The following is an 18,345-nucleotide window of genomic DNA, read 5'->3' on the forward strand; positions in this document are numbered from 1 at the left end:
GAAGTGAGTCTGAAGTTATAAACATCAAGGCGAACACCCACATTCTCACAAGTCCCCTTTTCATTTTACAGACTTTACTTTGACACAGGTGAAGACACAACATTCTGAGTTTGTTGAAAGTACTGTAGGGGGCCAATAAGTAAACGTATAGTTTTGTAGATAAATGGGAATTTTAAATCTGCACTGTTTCCAGTGCTCCATGGATTTTATATGCTGCTGTGCAAAAATGTGTAGTGGGACTGGTATGCATTTTAAATTGTAATAAATATTACCAGCATTTCTGATGAATTTTTATTGTATTGTCTATTAGGTTAAGTTAGTTTTGAGCTTCTTGTTCATAGTGCTTGCATTGTTCATGTGGATCAATTTATGTTGAACATTGCAGATTTGAAAAGGACAGTTTGTTCAGGATCTGGTTGACAGGGAGCTGTATCGTCAGGCTGGATCGAGAAAACTTCTGGAAATGTGGTCATGCACAACAAAAGGCATCCCTTCATTGGTTTATAATAGGTTTATAACCAGCCTGGGTTATTCTGTTCATCATTGTGATTTATATAGATTAGCTGGTCTGACTTCTTTATCTTCACGAAGAGTGAAACACAAGTTGTCCTTGGCAAAACCCCAAATTATCTAAATCAATGATTAACTAACTCTAGTAGTACGTCTCAGACTGTTCTTAGTTCGTCAGTTCTTCGGGTTTGTACTTCATTTGGGGAAAAAAGGCATTCTGTTTTCTAGCTCTGTGGTCTTGGAATAAACTTGAGAAAGAACTGAAACTTTCTGTTTTGATACCTTTTAGAATTCAAACACAAAATATACATCTGGTTTTTTTTTGTGGTCAAATTTGTTTACATTCCACCTTCTTGACCAGGTGTCCCTTGAAGAATAGATTTTAAGATCAACAGGATTTTCCTGGTTAAAATTAAGGTTAAATAAACCAAATAATTGATAACACCTGGTACAGTAGTAAACCTGTTTACCTTTTTAAAGAAACTGCAAATGCAAGAATATCATTTTAAGTCCCAGCGTCCACTAAACCAGGCTTAATTGGCTTATTAAAAGTCAAGAGTTACTGATAAACATTTTGTAGAGCAACACAACCCAGCCTTGTTCCATCACTTTTGTTGAAAGGTTGACTATCAAGATTATTTCTGTGGAAAATGGTTACTGTAAAGTACTGTAAACAAGGTGGGTCATGACATCTGGGAAAGAGAACAAATATGTTTTCTGGCACTTTCTCAAATACATTCAAAAGTAATAATTTAAGTAACTTCCGAAAGGCTTTTTGAATCTCTGGGTTTTAATACAATTAAGAGAAGGAGCTTTTAACACAACGCAGCACAACACTAAAGAGATACATATAATGAAGTGCTGTCTGTCTCTCTGCAAGTAAGGATTATCAACAGGTATTCTTAACACAGTAGATGACTTTATATGAGATATCATTTATACACCAGTTTGTACGATCCCACACATCTGTTAAACGGCTACTTTATGACTGTGAAATGTTTCCGAACAGAATATTGATCCAGTGCATGTCTGCTTCCTGAAGGTTAAACACAGCAGACTTAATATTCAACTGAATAAACATCAGAAAGATAGCAGCCAGCGTTGGAGGAATTTTCCACTTTCACTGCCCAGGAGGGGGTGTTGATGTATTTCAGCAGACATGGTTTTAATGTCTGTGATTGAAAGGCATTAAGTGACAGCGGCAACTGTTGTGGTTGATTACAGTGTTGCAGTTAGCTGGTTTTATTATGAGAGGGACAGTATAACCTGTTGGAAGGGTAATGTATCTTGTGAATAATGAGAAATCTGCTTCAATGGAAGTTGTTATAAGGTTTTCAATGTGTAAGATAGGAGTTGTATAAAAGGTCATTCTTGCAATATGGGGTTTGTAATTAAAATACGAAACAATTAGAAAGACCAGCAAACCTGATTGATGTCTGTGTTGCATGTTTTGGTATTTCAGCAATTTTTCATACTGAAGTCTACTTCCTAAAATACATAAAGAAACTGTTAATATTTTTAACTGGCAGGGTGCAACAACATTATTAGCTGACTTGATGTTTTTAAGTACTGAAAAAAAAAATACAAAAAAGTGACCTATTGTAGCAACTCCCTTAAAATACAAGGCTGATGTTGGTTGTTTCCAGCAAATTTAGCTGGTTTTATTGTATTCATTTTTTAATGTAATATATTTATAATTTGTGCCGTCACTGAAGTTCGTGAGTTACAAGCTCTTGCAGTGTTTAAAAAAAATTACAAGTTAAAAATATGGATTGTAGCGTAACAGGAAAGCGTAATCAATCAGACTGCGGAGTCTGTATCATCTGGTCCTCGTCATCTGAACCTTCATCATTGGTGATGCAATTGTCTGAATCATTAATGCACAGAGCAACTACTTCTAGGCAGTTTTTTCATGTAAGTCACGATATCTCCCCTCGGGCATTATTTGTGCATGGTGAGTAAAAACTGGAAATGAATGGTGAAAATTTCAGTGATGAAAGTTTAGGGGGTGGGGGGGTGATCGTTCAAACCGGGGTGTTGACTCTGCAGAATCTGGTAATTTAAACGCACTTTCAAATGGCATGTAATTATTAGCAATTACCTGATGTTAAACCCATGTCCGGGCAAATGGTTTTACAAGACTGTTGAAGGTAACAATATCAACCTCACTTGGCTGTAGTCACTCGACTGTATGAAACCATTTTATTTTGAACATTGCGCCCCTTATAAAAGTTTACTGCAATATAATAGCATAGCACAAGATAGTAAAGGATAGTAAAATCTGAAATCTGTATGATAAAAGTGAGAAAAATCATTCTGTAGACAAGCTCATGAAACACTTTTTAAGGGTCTTGCTAAACTACACCAATCACATCAATTGTCCAGTAGAGTAGTTCAGGTGTGTTATAGTAAACAGTATGTTCAACAGGCTCACTATTAATCCCACAGGTCGAGTACTGTATCATCTCTTGTTTTCCCCAGGCTAATTGGCAGCCTGCTAGTCCGTAGGAGTTAATGCTAGCTCTGTGCCAAAGTTTTTGCTTGTTATTCTGCCTGTATTAAAGCTGCTGGCCCAGTTCCATCCAATTGGAAGGCTGACATTTGATCAACCCATTTCTACAGAGTCCTGTCTCGCTCTGCTGGGCTGTTTATTTAAACCAGCTATCAGTTGACACTTGCAGGCACGGGGGCTGCAGAAACAGTTCTGTGCTTGCACTAAACTCTGCTCTGCAAACGATCCCTTTGTAAATAGAGGGTCTCCCACAACTTTGCATGCATTCTTCATTCCCCTTTCTCCAGCTTCACTTATAGCCCTTCCCTGCACATTATACACTTACTTGTAAAGAACATGGCTTAAATATTTAAATGGAGTACAGTTACTGTACTGTATGTTGTCTGTATTACCTCCCCTTATAATATAATATGTACTGTTTATCTAAAGCACAGTATAATGCACAATAACATATTTACATATCCGAGAAAGCAAAAACTGTGTAGCAGGCTAGATCATGCAACAAGGGCAAAATGCTTTTCAAATGCCATAGGTTTAACAATGATAGCATGCAATACAATACAATACAATACAATACAATACAATACAATACCCCTGCCAGACCACAGGGACATGCTTTGCACCGCTAAACTCAAAACAAAGTTGCAAAATGAAGATTATTTTTTTAAGGCAGTACTGCATTTTATCAGGAGTGAAATATTCACTTGTGCAGCTAATAGAAATGGCAGGGATATAGTGCCGTTGTAAGCATGCCTCTTTGGACAAACACATGGCTATAGAGATGTTGTCATTTAGATTTAATCCAGGTTGTAATGGCAATATCGACTGATCAATAAGACTGGAAAAGTTTCACTTGGAAACTCCAATGGACCACTTGGTGTTGCAATTGTACCGCATGACTGTACTGGCACTGCACTGGAAGTCATGTGCATGTGGGGCATTTCCAGCCTTTCTCAAATTCAAGGTTGCCCAGCTAAAGAACACACGTACACACACGCACACACGCACACACATACACACACACACACACACACACACACACACACACCCCTCATGACCAGCTAGATCTCTCTGAATTGTTCTGGCAAGGAGCAGTCCCTGTGCTCTGCTCGTTATGGATCGCCTCAGTTCCTGCCTTTCTCTAAATGCCCCCTGCCCTGCTCTAAATATACATAGCAGTGCAAACATTTCATGGCCATAATAAGCTCAGGAAAATAAAAACATTTCCTCAGTGCTGTTGGGCTCTTGACACAATCTTGAGAGGTTTTCCAGTTCGAATTTGCTACTTATTTTTCCAAGTCATTGCGGTACTGCATCTATTATCCTAATAAAATAAAATTAGAAGTTTTTTTTCTAAGTGGCTTGTCAGCCTGTCTTTTATGGGAGACTGCCCTTATTGTCAGATTGGTATAACTCCGCTTGGCAAATTGTCATTTTAATTTATTACAACAAACCTCTTCAGAAAAAAAAAAAAAATGAAAATGGTTTTGCGATATTTGGAAGTTGACCCAGATAAAAAAAAGCTTTCGGCAGAGTCTAAACTCTGCCAGATACTCTGCTTGGCCTTGCTTGCTGCCTAAACCAGTTTGTTCTGGTTATGTTTCAGCACAGAGTCTGTGGGTGGGGGATGGAGGAGCTGCAAATTCTTAAAGTCACAGATTATTTTAGTGCGTGGCGTAGGAAAGCATGGCAAAGCACACATAAGGTAAAGCAAACAAACCACAATCGAGCATACATTACATTTAGGTTTACCTTGGTATTTTTTCATTGCAGTTGTGCAATTTGACCATGCTTTTTCCATAGTTTACCCTGCTTTGCCATGTGTATTAATATGCTTCCCTATGCTTTACCATGCTTTCAATATGCTTTATTACTTTTATAAGGAGGTACTCGCCACTGAAAATGTATAAGAAGCCACTGGAGAACGTCCCAGATTTTCAGAGGATGAAACAGACATGGCATGGAAACAACTAAATTGCAGTCTTACACAAGCCAATAGGGCTGAATTAAAGTACAGTGTAATCAGCACTACCCATAACATTATATTAGACTTCACATTCTAATTGAGGGCCCGTGCCGTTGCCATAGATATAATACTAAGTAATGGTCCAGTTTGATCTAGTCCAGGCCAGGATTTGTGCTCTAATTTAGTAATTGTGGATTCTGTCCCACTGAAGAGTTAAAGATGGCTTTGTGAAGCATTTATTTTTCAGAGCACATGTATTAAAAACATCCCTCAGTCTTCAGTGCATGGTGCTGAAGTTCCTTTAGAAACAAAGTGGGCTTGCTACCAAAGAAAAGCATTGAAACCACACATTTTAATTAAACAGCTGAATTGTTTATATCAATAAACAGCTTCTCCCTGGCGTTGCACAGTTAAACTCTGATGAAAGTTGACTGCAGTACAGTATTGTAGTGAAAGCATTGCAAAGTAAAGTTCTGGCACATACAGAAACTATGATTAACAGTGGTAAATCCTGCTGTACATTTATGTTGTATGAGCACAGTGAAATCACACGACATACGCTGAAGAGACACACCCACTGTTATAGATATTGTTTTTCATAACTCTGTGACACTTGTTTATTATTATTATTATTATTATTATTATTATTATTATTATTATTATTATTATTATTATTATTATTATTTATTTTTATTTAAAAAAAAAAAAATTAAAATATATAATTATTTTAATAGCCATAGCTGCTTGGCCAAATTTAAATAAAATGCTCAAAACATTGCTATGTGCTCCTTTAATTTATACTGACCTCATCCCCATTGTTAGAAATATGTTGCAATGCATATCCTGAAATTAACCATTTGTAAAATTGTGCAGACTACAGCACGTGTGGTGAGTAAAACAGGGGTCAACAACTGTGATTAAAATGAAAAGCAAATCAAAGTGGTGAATTTAACCCATTAACGGCAACTGTCAAATGAACTTTTCTACAACAATTACCATTTTTCCCAAAACAAAGTTGCTATTTCACTCCTTTGTTGAAATGTGTTCAGTGATGAAGGGTGTTGAACTGTGTTCAGTGTTGAAGGGTGTTGAACTGTGCTCAGTGTTGAAAGGTGTTGAACTGTGTTCAGTGTTGAAGGGTGTTGAACTGTGCTCAGTGTTGAACTGTGCTCAGTGTTGAACTGTGTTCAGTGTTGAACTGTGTTCAGTGTTGAACTGTGCTCACTGTTGAACTGTGCTCAGTGTTGAACTGTGCTCAGTGTTGAACTGTGTTCAGTGTTGAACTGTGCTCAATGTTGAACTGTGCTCAGTGTTGAACTGTGCTCAGTGTTGAAGGGTGTTGAACTGTGCTCAGTGTTGAACTGTGCTCAGTGTTGAAGGGTGTTGAACTGTGTTCAGTGTTGAAGGGTGTTGAACTGTGTTCAGTGTTGAAGGGTGTTGAACTGTGCTCAGTGTTGAAGGGTGTTGAACTGTGCTCAGTGTTGAAGGGTGTTGAACTGTGCTCAGTGTTGAAGGGTGTTGAACTGTGCTCAGTGTTGAAGGGTGTTGAACTGTGTTCAGTGTTGAAGGGTGCTGAACTGTGCTCAGTGTTGAAGGGTGTTGAACTGTGCTCAGTGTTGAAGGGTGTTGAACTGTGCTCAGTGTTGAAGGGTGTTGAACTGTGCTCAGTGTTGAAGGGTGTTGAACTGTGCTCAGTGTTGAACTGTGCTCAGTGTTGAAGGGTGTTGAACTGTGCTCAGTGTTGAAGGGTGTTGAACTGTGCTCAGTGTTGAAGGGTGATACACTTTGGTTGTTCTCTTTATCTCCCTGAATTTGCCTTATTGGCTGAAATACCGAAAGTTCTGCTTGCAGTATGCTGAAAGAAACTCTCGCTGTGGTGGATTTTAGCTTTGGGGTCATTCCAAATCAAACTGATGAAAGATCGCGAGCAATGTTTGCGTTGGAAACAGACTGTGTGCCAGTTTACGCCACCGTTACCACAGACTTCTATTAGACAGACATTCGAGCTCTGAAATGTAGTTAAAGAAGTTGGTTTTATATCTTGAAGCAAAACCATTTTTTTTCTTGTTGTTGCTTTTCTTTTTGGTACAAGTAAGTAAATACTACTGCTTTTGACAATGCTGAGGACCTTCCTGCTGTGAGTGTATCTGTCTTTCTAGCTCACTTCTTCAAAACATGTTTTAGCTTTATTATTAAAACCCTGCTTTCAACTAGACTTCTGGAGAGTGCTTGAATTACCCAGGATGCAATAGTATCAGTGTAGCTATGGGACTAGAGTTTGGCATTGATTAGACATGGCAGTGTGAGACTCTGGCACTTGTCTGCTGTTGGCTCCTCCAAGTCTCTTCAGCCCTTTTGGGTGACCTTTGTTCTTAACCCTCCTGCGTATAAATAGGGGCTGTGTCACACTCTGGACTCGCGCCCTCTTGTTTAGACTGTGCTGAGAGGTTAGACAGACAAAGTGATTTAAAACCCAACACACATGGGCACAGGGGGTATGGGCTCAGTGCAGTTTTTTTTTCTGTATGCATACAGCTTTTCCAGACTTTTTAAATATGCCACAATATTCTAGAGGCGCTTTGTGCATAGCAAACTTTTATTTAGTCCATTAAAACGTTGATGTTAAATAACTTATGAGTTAATGCTTTGTGAATGATAGGACCCGATATCTCTCGTCACACTAAAGCCTCCTTTCTTTCCTCTTGGGGGAAGCATGCTGAGTGGTACATTCCACTGCAGTGAAGTGGTCTGCATTTCTGATGAGGTCCGTTACCTAAGAGGTTTGTGTTTGTTTGTGTCCTTGTTGCAGGAGGCCGTTGGGTCATGTAGACATGGAGGTGATGGCAGCTACAGTCCTCACCACCCTCTCCACCAGTCCGCTGGTACTCAGCCCCCCCTCTGGGACCCCAGGCGCAGGTAACATGATTCAGAACCCCAACTGTACTGTACAGAGGGCAGATTAGGAGGATTAGTGGGTAGCCAAGTTCTGAAAAAAAATAACAATTCTTAGTATGTAAAGATGTTACCTTAAGCAATGAAAGTGTTGATAAGACATCAGTAATCAGCGTCGTTTTCTGAACTAGTTTTCCGTATGCATTCTTGGTACAGGTAGTTAGTATTGTTTGATAGGCAAACCTTGTTTACAGTCTATGTAGACTTAAATAATAAACAAAATCCATCAACATTCATAGAGTACTGTACTTATTCAATGAGTGAGGATGACTAGGTGTTTACAGAGTGAAACACACACAGCCCTACAGTACATGTAGGTTCTTGATGTATGCCGTTATTATAACAAGTAGAAAGCATGGTATGTTTAAACCTTAATTAAACAGCAGAATATAGAGAATCATCATTTGCTTGCTGTGTAATTTGGAACAGTGCGATTTCTAAAATCATTTAGTCATTTGATCTGAATCAATTCTAGGTACTGTAGATTCCCAAATTTAGATTTATTAAAGCAAATCATTTTGCAGCATTGAATACAAAAGTTATTAATGGTAGAAGTGTGAACACTTCCAGATCCCTGCAGTCGAGGGTGGAAGGAGGCCCTGTCTGCCAGCTACAGCAGCTCAACCAGTGGGAACTGGAGCTGGGATGCCAGCGACCAATCGGTCCCCTCCACCCCCTCCCCGCCGCTCCCCGCCGACACCAACAAGAGCTTTCTGCTGTCCTCCCAGTCCGACGACAACATCGAAGAGTCCGTGACCACACACTTCCTCTTCGAGGACCCCATCCCCAGGAAGAGAAAGGTGAGGCAGAGCCAGCGGTACCAAGTCAGGCCTTCGCTAGCGGTGTAATGAATCATCGTGCATTGAAGCATCGTGATACTTTCTTTACATGATAAATTGTATCATAATAGAGGTATGAATCCTTTGTATGGTGATGCAGAACCGAACGCACAAGATAGCTCATTGCAGTTTACCAAGTGGTTCTTGAATAAAGAAGTGCATTTCATCATGATGCATATTGAGTCGCAGCCTGCATATAGTACCGTTCCACCCCTAACCTTCTCCAGTCACTACACTGATGAAGCTATCAGCCCACACGCTTCTTTGCTTGACCTAGGTGTGGATTTATTTATCACAGTAAATTATAACTGTTGTATTAGAACTCCTGTATTAAATGAAATTGTGAAGGGCTGCAGCATTTACAATGCAAGCGACTTCAAGCTGCTTTGTATTTTTTTTTGGCAGTTTTTAAATGCAGGCATGGTTGGACCCCTGCTTCCGAGTTGCATAATATACAGTGGGAATGTTGCACGCTGCACCCACGAAGGAAAACCACTCCTGCTAAGCACTTGTATCCCAACTGCACTATTAGGACTTGCTGCTAATCGAAAGCCCAGAACATTAGGCATGTTTTTAAAACCACAGTATTGTATATCCTTTTCAGTGTAATGTTGTATTATATTCAAATACTGTTATATATTTTTTAAATTTTTTTTTTATATAAAGCGATTTGAAACACAGGTTTAAACTTGTTCTGCAAAACAGTAAGTTGTGGGAAAAGCTAGTCTGGTAACACCCCTGCAACATTATTATTGTTTTTTTTTTTTTGGAGTGAGTTGTTGAATCTTAAACTGTTAACCCCCTCTAATCTAAAATAGACAGAATTATAAAAGAGTTATGATCCGCTGATTAATAATACCATGCTACATTTCTGTAGTTAAAAGAACTAATATGGCAGGATTACTCCAATTGCTTTGATCTAAGTGGTTGCCTTCAGGGAAGGATTATACTGCTGGTGATATACTAAGCCATTTGAACAGAACCGATTCAATATGACTCTGAGAACAATCACAAACTGCTTTGACAATGTAGAGGTGATACATTTTGTCACCTCAGCAGCATTGGTGTTCCAAGGTGTACCACTAGAGGGTGTCATGAACAGTAGCTCCGCCTTCAAATCATCATCAGTATGATTTGTTCAGAAAAGGAAAAACACATCCAAATACAGTTACCAAACCAGAAATCAAATGTATTTAGGGGGATTGTCAGCACCTTTGATTCTATTGGTGATTCTGTATTAAAAAGATCCCAGAATGCACAGTTGTCTGCTGTATTCCTGGCCTCTCCCAGCAGGATGTTAAAGGCTGGGTGGTCCTGTTTTTTTTTTTTTTTCCAGAACTCTATGAAGGTGATGTTTAAGTGCTTGTGGAAGAACTGTGAGAAGGTCCTCAGCACCTCATCAGGAATTCAGAGACACGTCCGCACTGTCCACCTCGGGTATGTCCACACCAATGATCGCCATGGCAAATACAATTCACTTCAGTCTACTTCACTTTACCAGAAAGGCCTGGTTTGTTCACAGTCACAAATATATATATATATATATTTTTTTTAATAGTCTCAATCCTAAAATTATGGGCGATACAAAATTTTGGCCACAGCTGTAGGTTGAAAAGGGAAACCCCAGCTACGAGGGAGCCTAGAAAAGACATCTTCAAGCTCCTGTATAGCTTGATAATCTATTCCCTACACTAGGGAGCAGCACTCCCATGGGCTTCTCTTTGCTGCTGACACAGCATTGTATGATAATCCTATTCCAACAACATTGCTGCCACTGAGTGCCAGTCCATGCACCGTACTGTGCTTTCAAAAACTGTGCAGAGACATTAGTGACCCCTGTTGGTGAGGAAGTGGTCCTGCAGTGAGTGGATCATGTTCTTCACAACTTCCAGAGATGAAACAACTGTAGGTCACTTCTGTAATGCATGTCAGTTTCTTTTAGTCCTGTGTAATCCTTAACCAGAGCAAGATTGGTTAATTGACTCACTTATTAACACTACTACAGTACATACAAAACCATTAAAACAGACCACAATATATTTCTTCCATCCATGTCCTTAATTAACAAATGCATCAAAGAGAATTCTAGGATTGAGACATCATTTAACTATATGAACATAATTTAGGTATTTTATTTAACATCATGTAATAAAACAAACCTATAAAATTATATCGCAAACTGTGATGGTTTCCTCTTGCAGGCGGAATAGTGACTCTGACTACAGTGATGGGGAGGAGGATTTCTATTACTCTGAGATCGAGGTGAACATGGACTCGCTGTCGGAGGGGCTTTCCAGTCTGACGCCAACCTCTCCCACCACCACAGCCCCCCACCCCCCTGCGTTCCCCCTGCGGGAGCTCCCCCACTCTGAGCCAGCGCTGATCCGCCCCTGGGGAGGCAAGACACTGACACCACTGAGCCAGTCTGCACCTTCCACGCTGTGCCACATCCGCACTGATCACGCCTACCAGGTACCGCCAGTTGTTAATTCACTCACTCATTCGTTCTCTTAACATTTTAATGGACTGTAACGCTGGCCACAACAGCCACTGTATCCAGTCCTGGTTCTTTCTCTGCAGGTTATTCCCAGTGGTGTGGTTGTTTGTTTTATGATGTGGATCCACATGGGGTTAAGATGTTACCACATGCTAATTCAGCAGCTCCCCTTGTTTGGTTCTTTCTGTGAGCGTATGGGTTGAATGTAAAGTAAAACCATTAGAAGCTACTTCAGTGTAAGGTGGCATTAGCCTCAATACATTATGGGCAGAATTCGCAAAGAGAAACGCACCAAATAAAAAGTTACCAAACCAGAAAAAAAACCAAAAAACGTAGACCTTTTAATTTAGGGGCTTGTTAGTAGTCTTGAGTTGGTTTTGTATTTAGTTTTAGAATTGGTGTTTTATTTTTTTCTTCACTGAAGTAAACTCCTTGGAGAGTCCACTTGTTTCGTACAGTTTCAACACACAAACTCATTTGATTGTGTGTTGAAAGTTGCTGATGAGTTATATTTTAATAGAATGCATTATTAAAAACCTGATCACGCTGTATTTTTCAGGCCACTGTTCCTGTTAGCATCCCTGTATCTTCCAAGTTCGTACCTAGTGAGAATGGGATCAGTATATCCTGGCAGTCCCCTCCCGTCATATTTAAAGGGTCACCGGTGAGCAGGCAAACAGTTTAACACTCTGTGTGTGCGTGTGTGCGTGTGTGTGTGTGTGTGTGGGGGTGGGGGGTACAGTATTTGTGTTGCATCAACAATGTCACCCAATGTGCACAGGCATTAATACTGTATTAATAATAAAACAGATGTGTTATTTTAGCACATGCAAGGATCCCAACAAGTTTATACAAGAGGAATTTATAACCCAAGCCATTTGCCGCTTCAAATTACTTTCAAAGCCAAGAAATATATTACTTTATCAAAACCAAACAAAGAAAAACAAAAGGGATATTTAAACAATAAAACAGCTAACCTGCACAGTACTTCAGCTTCTGTGCCACAATAGGCTTCAGTATTTTTAAATGGCAGGACCTCAGCAGTGAGATCATATCCTGACGCAGTACTGTGGCACTCTGAGAAAAGTCGGAAATTAGTTTAAATCCATGTCTGACCTAAACACGAGCACTTAAGGCTTAAATATCAAAACATCAAGAAGCCATCTGATGTGTTTTTTTCCTATTTTAGATTTTTTTTTTAGCACTTGTGTTGTCTAAAATAGAATGCTTAAAGAGTTTAATTATAGCTGTCTTGCTTGTGAGGGAAGTAATACAGAATACATTTCTTTATGATGAATTTCTCCCTCTCAACATAACCGTTCCTTTTTCGGCCCATTGGTAACAGTTTAAAAGAAGAAAACCGGGCTGCACTTTTAGTTATGCCATTCCTGAGGTCAGGTTTTTAATATAAAATGGAATTCAGTAAAGAATCGAAATGTTTTCTGGCACGAAGTAGCAATAATCAGGGTTCTATTTAATACATGGCATGAGGGCACGATTGCCTCAAGTCGTGTAATGTTCTCAAACTCTGTGGCAGTGTCATGTCATTTATTATTATTATTATTTATTTCTTAGCAGATGCCCTTATCTAGGGCGAAGTTATCACATTGCAAAATATCACCTTACAGATAAGAGCAGTTATAAAGTACAGTAAAATCAGTAGAAAATAAGATCCCATTCAAATAACAGCAAAATAAAGAATACAGTAAATAATTACCTTTAAGAGCGAATTCGACTAAGAGCAGTTAAACTTACTTATAGATCCATGAAGAGCACATAGTTAGTACGATAAATGGAAAAGAATGATTTCAAGTAAGAGCTATTACAAAAAACGTGAATACGGATACCTTTTAAGAATAAAATCAACTATAAGAAACAGAAAATAGTTCTAATTAAGAGCAGTACTAGAATACGGCAAAATATGGAGCAGTTCAGTGCAAGTACAAGATGATGCAAGTACTGGTACAATTGGGTGCCATCTAGTCCATTATAGTCCGGAGTTGTGAGGCTTACAGATGCTCATGTCATGCAATGTCCTGATTTGTCCCCCCCCCCCCCCCCCCCCTGTTTTCTAAAGGTCTTACTATGCTGGATATCATAAGACGTGTGGAATAAAAACATTTAAAAAGTCAAATGACTCCAAGTAATATGCAAAAGTAAAGATTCTTGTATTTCATTAAGAAGTAGGCTACAGAGGTCCTGCAAACTCAATAGTAAGGAAAGCTATTGGATCAAATGGGAAACAAGCTAATTATTAGTCCGTGACAACTGCCTCCTTTTGCCTCCAGGGATCCTTAACGCAGATCCGCACAGTCAGCATCGGGGAGAAGAGGCAGCCCCTCCAGCACACTACAGTCCCCAAGACACACGCGGCTCTCCCCTCCGCACCCAAACCAGCCACGGGAACCAGGTAACTGCAGTGGATCAAACATCACTGTGCCGAGCTGCAGCGTGGTTGATTTCTCACAGTAACGGCATTCCTGCTGTTTTTATCTTTAGGAAACCTCGCGGAGAAGCCAAGAAGTGTCGGAAGGTGTATGGCATGGAGAAGAGGGACATGTGGTGCACCGCCTGCCGCTGGAAAAAAGCCTGCCAGAGGTTTATTGACTGAGCCCGTCTCTTTCTGAAGTTCCTTGCTCAAAAGGCTGGTATTGTTAAACGCAAAAGCGCCAAGAGGCAGTGCGTGATAGCTTTGACTTCAAAGCCACCTCCTTCCGAGCCGTCCTCCTTTGTTCTGCGGCACTCCCTGGGGTGGAATCGTCACAGCTTTGGTTGGGTTTGAAATGGAAAAGGGACGCCGTGCTGTATTCTGGTTAAAAAAAAAAAAGAAAAGAAAAAAAATTACAAAAAAATACACAAAACAGAAAACAAAAAAAATCTTTATATCGTTTGGGCAGCATTGTTTTATTTTTACAGTAATCTGTTAAGAGGGAAAAAAAAAAAGCTAAGCAGCACATTTAAAAAAGAAATGGTTTGAGGCTTCTTAATTCACTGTTAATATTTTAAACTCTACTTTTACAATTTCTTATTTTAAAGACCATGCTGTTAATTATATATATAAAAAAATTCAGACAAGCTTTTTATGGAAAATATTTGAATTTAGCTTTTTTTTTCTGGTCACTTAAAACAGTCACGAGGTTCATTTGTACAAACCTTGCTAACTGTGTAGCTTTATCACTTGACAGTACTTTCTTTGGGATTGCTCATTGAATTCCTTTTTATACAGGCATTGTCATAAGTTTCAGTTCAGATTATCAGCACTGTTTAAAGCAGTGGTTTTAAAAGAAAGCATCATTGGACTGAATTTGCTTATATTATGACACCATGCCTGGTGTTCTTTCACATTGTACATACCTGTTTAATTAGCTTTTTTTGTCAGTAATACAAATGACAAGCGCTATAGTTACTTAATCCAAAGGATTTTCTGGGAAGCAGGTCAAACAGATTTTTTTAGTCGCATTGAGGTAGGCAGTATTCTGCGGGTAGGTGCAAGATGCTTGCTGCTTGTCACATGTTCTCAAGGTTAGGAATTTCACTTGGAAGCTGAGAGTTTTGAAACTGTAGTAACATGTCTCCAAATGCAAGTGTTAAAAAAAGGAAATCGCACCAAATGAAAGCCTGTGCTACCTTTAGTTACTCAACCGCTGAAAAGTGCAAGTTACTAAAAAATGGCGATCATGTCAAAGTTCCAGACACAAAAAACAAACGATTATACATATTTTGATTAATAATTTCCATTATATGTTGAAGACTTTTCTTGGCGAGGCAGTGTTCCATTAGCTAGGAGTAGCTGGAGCTTTCGTTTGTATCTTTTAGAAACCTGTGTCGCCATTTTAGGCCGATTTTCATTGCCAAACGCAGATTTACAAGTAGTTCTTTGTAGTTGCCTTCAAATGTTGGAAATAGGATGGATCTAAAGAGATTCTAAGTGTTATTTTCCTTGTATGTGGGATTTAGGACAACTTTAGTTCAGTTGTACCAGTGCAGAGGATAATCTGGTGAAGGCAGATTCACCTGAAATTCCACCTGGACAGAAGACTGGTTTCTTACTGCTTACACTAAACTGTATTTGCAAGTGTTTATTTGCTTCCCAAAAAGCCTACTTCGAGTCAAGAGCTACATGCAGCATAAAACATAAAGACAAAAAAACATGGCTGGATACAAGATGACACTTTTTTAGTAATAGATTTTTTTGGCTTTTGATTTTATAGTTGCAGCTTCGTTTTTATACTCACGTTTTCTTTAAAATGATTTCTTTGGATATGTAGGTTAAGCGTTTATGTACATTTGCAGTATGTCTTTTTTTTCTACAGATTTTGAATTGGAGGAGTTTTATTTACTGTGCTGCCTATCAATACACGTGAATGAAGCTTTGATCTGTTCAGACGGTCCAGCCTTCGCTGAGATACAGAACAGCACTGTAGAGGTCATTAAAGGGTGCAATCTGAATAGACTGGCAAACTAAACAGTGTAAGGTTCATATTCCCTGCTGTCAAACACTAATAGCTACATATATATATTTGTTTTGTACAGATGAAAATGATTACTGAGTCAATATTATCAGCTAAACAACTTAAGTAGTTTCACACAATCTATATTAATAAATGTATTTTACTTCCATGCATTAAATGCCCACAGCTTCTGTATATGGATAGGATGTTGAAAGATGTTTAATGACCTCCACAGATGCTGTTTGCCGTTTTTAGAGCCTCGCTGTCAGGGTGTGCTCTGTACCAGCAGCTCAAAGCTCCATTCTTATCTGCAGTTTTGGGGAAAAGAGCGTCACCATTTTTGGGTAGAAACTTCAGCAAGTGCCATTGGGAAAGAGGAAACCTCATTGAATTGCACTAAGTTCTGCTGAACAGAGATATTTTTTTTATCTGGAGTTTTATATAAAGAAATTGAAGACAATGTGTCAGAAATGGTTAATATTCACTACCTACCGTTGCTTGTTTGGATCAGTGATGAACATGGCTCCTTGTCAAAGCTACTGGTGTAAAAGATCTGTTCAAGAAAAGTTCAGATGTAAGGGATGTTGATAGTCCAATACCAGTCCCACAAATGGAGCAGTGCAGTCCTAGACTGCTTGTTAAAAAGCCAACACAGCCATGGAATAATCAAGCTTATCGCAAACGGCTTGAGTCCTTTAAAAACGGGAAACATGGTTTTCAAAATGTTCACAATGATTCTATTCCAGTAAAACTAGCAGATTGTTCTTTACTAAGTTTTGCTGTTTATTTCTAGTGGCCATTGGGGTTGCATATCCCTGTAGGGCAGTGTGTTCCACTTTGTTCATGATAGTGATAGTTACAGCTGTGGTAGGTGATGTCTGTTACTAACTAACAAACCAAAAATGAGTTTCCAAACATGAAATGGAGGTACTGGCAATTAACTATGAAAATATTTTTGATTACTCTGTAATGTTACTTATTATTTGTACATGTATTGCTTTTAGTAGCGTTGCTTGGGTGATTGTTTCAAAAGTAAACGAATACAAAGAGCTTGTGAAGAGAATTTGTGTGTATGAATGTAAAAGATGAATGTAAAACGTCGATCTGGCATCTTAGGAATGTGCAATTAAACATAAGTCTTGTTTTCAGTGCCCAATTGTAATAATCTCTGAACTAATGAATGCCCCAACCAACAAAAAATAGACTGCAGGCTTTAATTGGACTTCATATGAAAATGAACCTTGAAATCAATGTGGTAATTGGATATTTGCTTCATTATCAACAGAAGACAATATAATAAGAATGATAAAAGCTGTCACATTGATTGTGCTTCATAAAACATACTCCATGCAGGTATCAATCTCCAATTGGAGCCCCAATTAGTTCAGGTATTAAGGAATATTGTGTAGTAGGTACCAGTACCACCCCCTGCACATTCCTTGGCTCTGCGGTACCTTCTTGCATTAATTTAATTTGTTGTCTGTTGTATACAGTCCAGAGCCCTCCAACTACAGAAAGCTTTAGAGAGCTGTCCCCACAGCTCATGAAAAACACACCAGGATGTTAAGCTAAACAACCCCCAGCAATGTGTCAAAAATGTATCGGTCGGGATGCTGATCAGTGATTTCTTTATGGCAGCTTTCCAATACAGGGGTTTCATGTGGATTTTTTTTTTTTTTTTTAATTGTTGTCAGTGTTTCTGGCCTGGCTTCGCTTCAGGCAAACTGACTTTTTCACCATTTTTAAATTTTTGTTATTTTATAAAGTCAAGCAGAACTTTCGTTGCAGAGATGGGTTTTATCAGTTACTTGAGTGCCAAGGAGCCACAGATCAGGATCATCAAGTCCAGCAGTTATGTGTCGGAATGCACGTTTGATTTCCTATTACAGCACTGCGATGGGGGGTGCTTTGGAAGAGTAATAGAACTGGAATGAAAAAGCCACACTAATTTGTTGGCACATTCATAGAATACAGTACAGTCTGTAGTAGTTGTCTGGCAGTCATATGCCCATAACTGTTGCTGAAGTTAAATTGCAGTTGTATTTCTTCAAAAAATACCCCCTTACCCTGATGAGGGTTTTCTGAAATGGTGGGTGTTTTTCTTTTTTTTATCAGTCTGCTTAAAACTCCACACAGTCATCTTTCCACCTTCTAGGGAAAGAAAAATAACTACAGACAGCTACAGTATTACTAAAATGTAGAGATCCAGCAATACTGTATTTTTGAAAACCCATCTCTGACTGAAAGTTTTCACTGACATTTGCTTTTAAAATAACAGTAGCAGTACTGTTATTTAACCAGCAAGGGGAGGGAGGGAGGGAGGGAGGGAGGGAGTGGTACAGTGTTTAAAGTTAAAAAATTATACCAAAGGATTTTTTTTAAAGCACAGTTGGCTTAAACAACTGTTTATTTTATTTACTAGCAAATACTAGTTTTTAAACGAAAGACTGTTTTGAAGACCCTTTTTATGCTACTGTATGTTAGATTCGTTAATTACATATGATTTGTTTTTGCCTTGTTAACAGGGTTGTGGTTGTGCCTTATCCACATTCTTTGGTCTTTGTGAAGTACCTTTGTATTCTCATATGATTAAGACCACCTTGCTGTCAAAATAATAA

General features: G+C 38.9%; 1 protein-coding gene across 2 annotated transcripts in view; it reads left to right on the top strand.

Moving 5' to 3' along the window:
- LOC117429527 (zinc finger protein 704-like) overlaps positions 1–18,037 on the top strand; it is a 32,889-nt gene extending 14,852 nt beyond the window's left edge. The window contains exons 3-9 of one of the 2 annotated variants that reach the window (XM_058990987.1): positions 7,798–7,904; positions 8,511–8,740; positions 10,116–10,216; positions 10,981–11,251; positions 11,836–11,940; positions 13,565–13,686; positions 13,776–18,037. In XM_058990987.1, coding sequence (XP_058846970.1) covers positions 7,798–7,904; positions 8,511–8,740; positions 10,116–10,216; positions 10,981–11,251; positions 11,836–11,940; positions 13,565–13,686; positions 13,776–13,887 — 1,048 coding nt within the window. In that variant the 3' untranslated portion in view covers positions 13,888–18,037. The remainder of the gene's footprint in view (positions 1–7,797; positions 7,905–8,510; positions 8,741–10,115; positions 10,217–10,980; positions 11,252–11,835; positions 11,941–13,564; positions 13,687–13,775) is intronic. The other variant, XM_058990988.1, reaches the window with a different exon arrangement.
- Positions 18,038–18,345: the final 308 nt, after the last annotated feature.

This window comes from Acipenser ruthenus, chromosome 18 (genome assembly GCF_902713425.1).
Source record: "Acipenser ruthenus chromosome 18, fAciRut3.2 maternal haplotype, whole genome shotgun sequence".
In the NCBI taxonomy this organism is placed as follows: Eukaryota; Metazoa; Chordata; class Actinopteri; order Acipenseriformes; family Acipenseridae; genus Acipenser; species Acipenser ruthenus.